This window comes from Bidens hawaiensis, unplaced genomic scaffold (genome assembly GCF_021521415.1).
Source record: "Bidens hawaiensis isolate Kalapana, Puna unplaced genomic scaffold, B.hawaiensis_p1.1 tig00007257_1, whole genome shotgun sequence".
NCBI lineage: Eukaryota > Viridiplantae > Streptophyta > Magnoliopsida > Asterales > Asteraceae > Bidens > Bidens hawaiensis.
The window spans coordinates 603,659-610,612 of record NW_027491501.1 but is presented as its reverse complement, the minus strand read 5'-3'; the positions used below and the strand labels follow the sequence as shown (position 1 = coordinate 610,612).

Here is a 6,954-nt window from a genome sequence, read left to right as displayed (position 1 = left end):
AAAATAGCTAAATATGATTTGTATGAATATATACTTAATATTTTATATTATTCGTATGTGTCCGTTTAGATGTGCTCTTTTATGTTTGTTTGTGTTCGTTTACCTTTGCTCATATATGTTCGTGTTTAAAGTTAATGAACAAACATGAACATGCACGTTTTCGTTCGGTTCATTTATAGACTATCGGTTGTCAATTGTCATAGTAAATGCCAGTACCATATTGAATCTACTGATAACAACCAAATTCCCGCCACAACGTGCAGAGTTGATCGCTACTAGTTACATATTATATTTTCTACTTTTGTAAATCTCTTCTTACATAATTTGGTTATCGGTTGAATACTTGAATACGTCCTTATCGTATAAAACATTGTATTTAATGCTATTATACTAAGAATACACGTAAGAAAAATAAACAACTAACTCTACATGGAATATGTTAAATGTGGTTGGTTGGGTATTTAAGTACGAGACTTGATGTGTACCTTTTGCTCATTCTCATATGAATTTCTCTTTGCCACTTGTCATCTTCTTCTCCACCACCTTCAAACTTATTGTGACATAAACACGTAATATAACCAAGTACTAGTGGTCACCAGTCACCAAATATGAGTTATTTGGGTGTTGGTGTAAGCCCCGGTAACGTTCCGGTTTATCACGGTACCGATTTGAAGGATGTTGATCGGAAGGTGAGGCTGGCCGAGTTGATTTTACGGTGTGTTGTCTGTGTTCTAACTCTTGTTTCGGTTCTTCTCGTTGCTACTAATTCACAAGTCCAAGAAATCTTTACCATCCAGAAAAAAGCCAAATTTACTGACATGAAAGCCCTTGTGTAAGCTTATTTTTAATATTTTTGTTTTTTTTTTTATTTTATCTAGTCAAATCAGGTAAATTAAGTTTGTGCTAGACACGTGACCTTATTACATTCTTTCTTGATATTTTTCTTAGGTTTTTGGTAGTGGTGAAGGCGGTGGCCGCAACGTACTCGCTATTGCAAGTGTTGAGGTGTGGGTTTAACGTGGTGACCGGAAGTGTGGTCTTGAGCATTTATGAAAATGCTATCCATGTGCTTGTTTTCAACATTAGGAACTGGTGAATGCCATCTGATGCAAAACTGATGAAAATTGCAATTGATGACTTGAACAATTCATCTTTGACCTTGGAAGACCATCACCGTGCATTAAAGGAACTTTTGATACTTGTTGAGGCAATTGATAACGCTAACGGTACATGCTTTCTTAATATTCATATCACACTGTCTGCTGTTTTAACTTTTAACTATAAACCTCATTTTCAACACTTTCAGATTTTCACAAAATAGGAGGTCTTTCTGTGGTTATAAGAGAACTTACTAACTCAGATTCAGGGATAAGGACGGCTTGTGCATGGGTTATTGGTAATTCAGGCGCAGGTACATATTTCCTTATTTCTTACTCGTGAAATCTGAAGTTCATAGGGGTGTAAACGAACCGATCCGAGCGAGACTAGGCTTGAGCTCCGCTCGTTTAACTTACGAGAGCTTGAGCTTGTGCTCGGTTTGCTTCGAGTTCTATATGTTAAGCTCGAGCTTGGCTTGTGAGTATTTTTTCAAGCTTGAGCTTGGCTTGTGAGTAGTTTTTCAAGCTTGAGTTTGGCGTGGGATCGACTTGTTTATTATTTGTTAGTTAATTTGTCTTTATAATAACTTTTTAGACATATGTAATTGTAAAATGTAAATTATATATGTAACATAGCATATATATTTTAGTTACTTTTATCATAGTTTTAAGTATAGTAATAGTTATTATGGATTTGGATCATATACAAATGAAATTAACGTGCTAAACGTGAGAATCAAGTAGAGTAATTATATATGCAAGTAGAGTAATTATGTAATTACTCTATGATAATTCTATGATAATTACTCTATGATGTAATTACATAATTACTCTACTTGTATATATAGTTACTCTACTTGATTCTCACGTTTAGCACGTTAATTTTATTTGTACGTTAACCTTCCCCTAGTTATTATTATATAAATGTATATTAATATTACATAAACATATATAAATAATAAGCTCGTTGAGGCTTGCAAGCCCGCTCGAGCTCGATAAGTGGCTCATGATTGGGCTCGTTTATTAAACAACCTATTCGAGCTTCTAGAAACCGATGTCGAGTTGCTCATGAGTAGCTTCTAGAAGGTCGTTTTATGTTTACCAACTCAGTAACAGTGGGTGATGCAGTAACTATATGTGTGAATTTTAGGTTCTTGAATTGGGAGCACTACCGACACTAATAACAATGGTGAAATCTAGTTTCATAGAGGAAGCCATAAAAGCATTGTATGCTGTTTCATCAGTTATTGGAAACAATCAGAATGGCATTGAGTTGTTCTACTCAGAAGGTGGAGACTCGATGATTCAGGTAATTTAGGTGGGGAGTTTGATTGAGAAAATAGGATTTTTTAAGTTTTTGTTTAATTGGTGTTAAAAGTTTGTTTTGTGTAGGGTGTTTTGAGCAATGCTTCTGCTGATGTTAGACTACATAGGAGATCAGTGTCACTTGTTGGTGATTTGGCTGAACATCAATTGGAATATAGTAGCAGACCCGAGCCTCCTTTCTTCAGCAGTTGTGCACTGGTTACTCTGGTCCTTGATTTGATAATATCAGATGATTTGGATCTTCAGGAGAAGGTTCTGTCTCTCTCTCTCTCTACACACACACATACATAAAGTTTTTTGCGAGAACATAAAAACAAAATAAATTGTTCATTTTTTCAATCTTAAATTATTTTTAAGTACAAGAAAATAGTTGAAATGCAATGTTTATTCATCACTCAATAAAAAAACAAACAAATTTCATTATTTATAGGACCTATATAGGCTACATGTATGCTGGTCATGTGTAGGTAGGCGTTTAAAAAATTAAAAACACACGAAATATATAGTTTAACACTTTAATGATTTTTTATGCACATCACATATGTAAGAAATTAAATATAAAAAATATTAACAACTGATAAAAAAAAATGATTTAGGTTTGTTCTTTAGATAATTTAGTGTTTTGATTGAAACTCACTCTATATATAACTTTTCATGTATATCTAGTTCCATCATTTTTCTTTAATGTTAAATAACTTTATATGTTTCATTATTATTTTTTTATTTACGATAAAATCCAGAAATCTGTTCTCTTCAATTTGAGTATAATATTGAAAATATTTAAATGTTTGATGCACCGTTGATTGCAATGTTGCGTCTAACTGTTAGTGTTGATTCAATGTTGTAATGAGTTTCTACCATCTAGTCATTACAATAGTGCATCCAACTTACGTATATTGTTGCCAGAAACTTGCATACATAAATGGAGTTATGGACCCAATACCCTTCGCCCCTAAAACTCACGCATGACGCGTATACACGTGTCGCCTCTTGATGTCTCCTTACATCTTTTATGATTTTGACGCCTTTAGAAACCATACCTTTATATGTGTGTGTGTAATAGGTAACGAATTGCTTTAGTATATATTAGGTACTTGTTACTGTGAAGAATCTTTTGAAGCTGAAATCAGCTGAACCTCTTGTTGTTGATGGATTCTGTGGACTAGATGGAGCACTAGAAAGAACGAGACATCAATTGCAGCAAGAGGAGAATAGAAAAGAGTATGCAGCTGATGTGGAAGGCCTTTGCAAAGAAGTGAATTTGATCTATCTTGAAAAGCTTAGCAAGGTAACATCTGCATGGACTTAACTGTATAAATATATCAGTATGGCTGGTTATCTATTATTTACTGGTGGCTGGCTGCAGGTCTCACAGGTTCCAACATGATTAGCAGTTTCGGATAATTGGAAAGCAAGCTGAAGCAGACAATTCAATTTCAAGAATTGAAATTTGGGTTTTATTTCATGATAACTGAATCTAATGTTTGGTTTTCAGTTTGAATTTTGGAGCATAAGTTTTAACTCGAATCAAACAGGAACATGAAATGTAGTTAGTTGCAGATATTAGTGGAGTGTTTTACTACTGTAAGGGTTTATATTACAAGTTTGATGTTTTCATTATTTAGTCAACTTTTAACACTTGTTTATCCGTCATTTGAGTATGCGAAGATAGTGGGTGTTCAAAATCTGTTTATATGAATTAACTTGACCGGTTTGACCAAGCGTTGACTGTATGATGTTGCATTCCAACCAATAATACAAATTCAAGGGCCGATGTGATAGGCTCTGAACATGTGAGTGCAACATGTCCGTCCAACCTTGATAGTTCATCTTCAACTTGGGTGTCAAAGATTGTATTCACATTTATTGGACCTACCACATTGATCTTTGGTTTAATTAGGATGGTATCTCGCACATTCCAAATTTTATTTCGGACGTTAACTTTTTAGTATGTACACCCAGAGTCTAACATGATAGACACATCTGTTATTGTACAGTTTTTTATTTGCTTATGGTATGTTCAGTTAGCAAAATTATCCGATATCAAGTTCTATTTACTTTTTGACTAAGTATTGAATACATTTCACTATTGATATTGGGCCTATTGGCTATGCTTTATGTTACTTATTGCATCAAATTGCTTTGTAATTTTTCAGATTGATCAATCTTATTGAGCTTGCATAAAAATGTCAGTTTTTGTTGACTAGTAACTAATATATTAATACTTATAATCAACATTTCTGATCCGTATGTTGATATATTTAATATTGACAGGTCAAATGTCAATTGACCAAATTCACTGACATGTCTTTACAAAGCATGCAATATGCCAATACACATTTTAGATTAATCAGAATCGTATTTAGTGTAACTGTTGTTCTAAGTAGTCAAACTCATACTGTGGTCAAGTTCAATAAAAAATTGAGCATTTTCAGAGTTGGCTAATGAAGAGGTAGGTCCCAGCAGAGCCCAGTTGGACCCGCAAGACTCACCTTGAAGAGGAACGTCTGCGCAGAAACCAACTGGATCCGCAGGACCAACCATGCTCAGAGACGTGACGTCCTTACGCGCAGTACGCAAGCTGGTCCCGCAGGAAATGCCTCCCAATGGTGAAGGACTCCGCCTGTCCCCGCAGCCTCGGATACAAGCCATCAGGGAAGGCCACCCGCGCAGCAAGGCTACACGCACAAGGCACTTAGCTCTCAATCACTCAGTGTCACCTGAAGGAATGAGCAAAGCCGGGAACAATCCCGCACAAGGGCGGGAGGGGGAATACTCCCGCCCAAATAAGCCAGTCCGTACGATACGGGAAGATCTTCTGTACAGTACCTGACGAGGTATGGGAAAAAGATCTGACTAAAGAGACGACAGCTTACTGACACAGTATGGCGAGCAGCATGCTCCTGTACTGTGTCACTATTAGCCGCTGCCTACTCACCAACTACTGCCATACCACATGCGTAGCCGGCAGTTGGTGGAAAAGGAATAGTACACAGCAGGCCTGGTCACTATCAGTCGCTGCCTACCCACCAACTACTAGCAGGGCACGTGCGTAGGCCACTGTTGGTGGAACAGGAACACTGTTGCAGCCGGCCACACCTCCTTGGAAACCTACCTTCGGCTATAAATACCACAAATGGTATGACCATCATATCTTATCTTATATCATCATATTATACCTGATATCTGCTCTAGCAATCTCTTAATATACACTTATATTTAAAGAGCAATCTAGTCCGATTCTCACGCCGGAGGGTGGTCACAAGGAGGAACCCCCCCCCTTCTCAGTGACAAGCTCACGGTGTCTGTTTTGCAGGTTATCAGAAGAACCATCTTCTCAGGGTCTAACCCCTCGTGGGAAACATCTATCTAACCCCCAGGTTACCAGTAACTTGCCCGGGGTCCGGTTAGTGTTTCTTCATTGGCGCCATCCGTGCATAAAGCTAGAACTTTATTTTTCTCCAGTTTTTTCAAACTTTTAAGATGGTTAAAGAAACTCCGGTAACCACAACCCCAGCTACTGGGGGGAATACCGGCAACACAGTTTTTACAAACACTACCCCGGCTACCCAAGCCGGGGCAAGTGAAGTAAATTTTACGAACACTACCCCAGTTACCCAAGCTGGGGCAAGTGCAGTAAATAATCGCTCACTGGGAATCACCGATACCCAGTTAGAGAAACGAACAAGACTCCCCCGCCAAACACTCGATGAAGTTAAGGCATGGGCGGAGGCACGTCAGAGGGAATTCCAAGCTGAGTTGGACGAACGCTTGCGTTCCGTCCAACAGGCTGACGAATTCGAAGATTACTTCGATGACTCGGAGGAATCCGACTCCGACGCGAACCCTCGCCATAGGGCAAAAGGGAAGCGTAAGGAAACGGATTCCCAACCGAGAAGGCATTTTGGACAAGCCTTCGAACCAAGAAGCACAGGTGGAAGTCCACGAGACTTCTCCAAAACATTCAGACCAAACGTTGCAAATGCGGGAACATCCAAATTTGCAAGGGACATTGCGGAAGCAATCGCCCCTAAAAGTGCCAAACAAATGTCCAGCATAGGCACATATGATGGTATATCCGACCCAGATGATCATTTGAACAGATTCATAGCGGGGGCAACCGTCAGTAGTTGGACGGAACCTACATGGTGTTACATGTTCCAAATGACACTGGTCGGGGCTGCTAGAGCGTGGTTCGATCGTCTACCGGTCAACCACATCTACGACTGGGCTGACTTCCAACAGAAGTTTAGCCAACACTTCAGCCAGCAAAGAAAGTATACCGAGGAGCAATGGACAATCCTCAACTGCATTCGAGAAAAAGATGAATCTTTGCTAGACTTCATAACTCGCTTCAACTCGAAGAAGCTAAGTCTGGGTAACATTAGCGAAGATCTTGTTCGCGCTGCTTTTATTCAGGGCGCAAACGACCCAGAGCTCATCCGCACCTTAACGGGTAAAGATGGCATGCCGTCCACATGGGATGCCATCATGAGAGCAGCTAAACGCTTTGCGGAAACGGAGAAGCAAC

At 38.7% G+C, this 6,954-nt stretch overlaps 1 protein-coding gene and 1 pseudogene across 1 annotated transcript; both read left to right on the top strand.

Annotated features, from left to right (window-relative positions):
* The first annotated feature begins 608 nt into the window (after nucleotides 1–608).
* On the top strand, nucleotides 609–1,096 carry LOC143634851 (CASP-like protein 2B1 pseudogene; annotated as a pseudogene).
* Nucleotides 1,097–2,212: 1,116 nt separating this feature from the next.
* On the top strand, nucleotides 2,213–4,047 carry LOC143634858 (uncharacterized). The gene is made up of 4 exons (XM_077102829.1): nucleotides 2,213–2,406; nucleotides 2,490–2,675; nucleotides 3,514–3,711; nucleotides 3,790–4,047. The coding sequence occupies exons 1-4, from the start codon at nucleotides 2,284–2,286 to the stop codon at nucleotides 3,808–3,810; spliced, it is 528 nt and encodes a 175-aa protein (XP_076958944.1). The 5' UTR covers nucleotides 2,213–2,283; the 3' UTR covers nucleotides 3,811–4,047.
* Nucleotides 4,048–6,954: the final 2,907 nt, after the last annotated feature.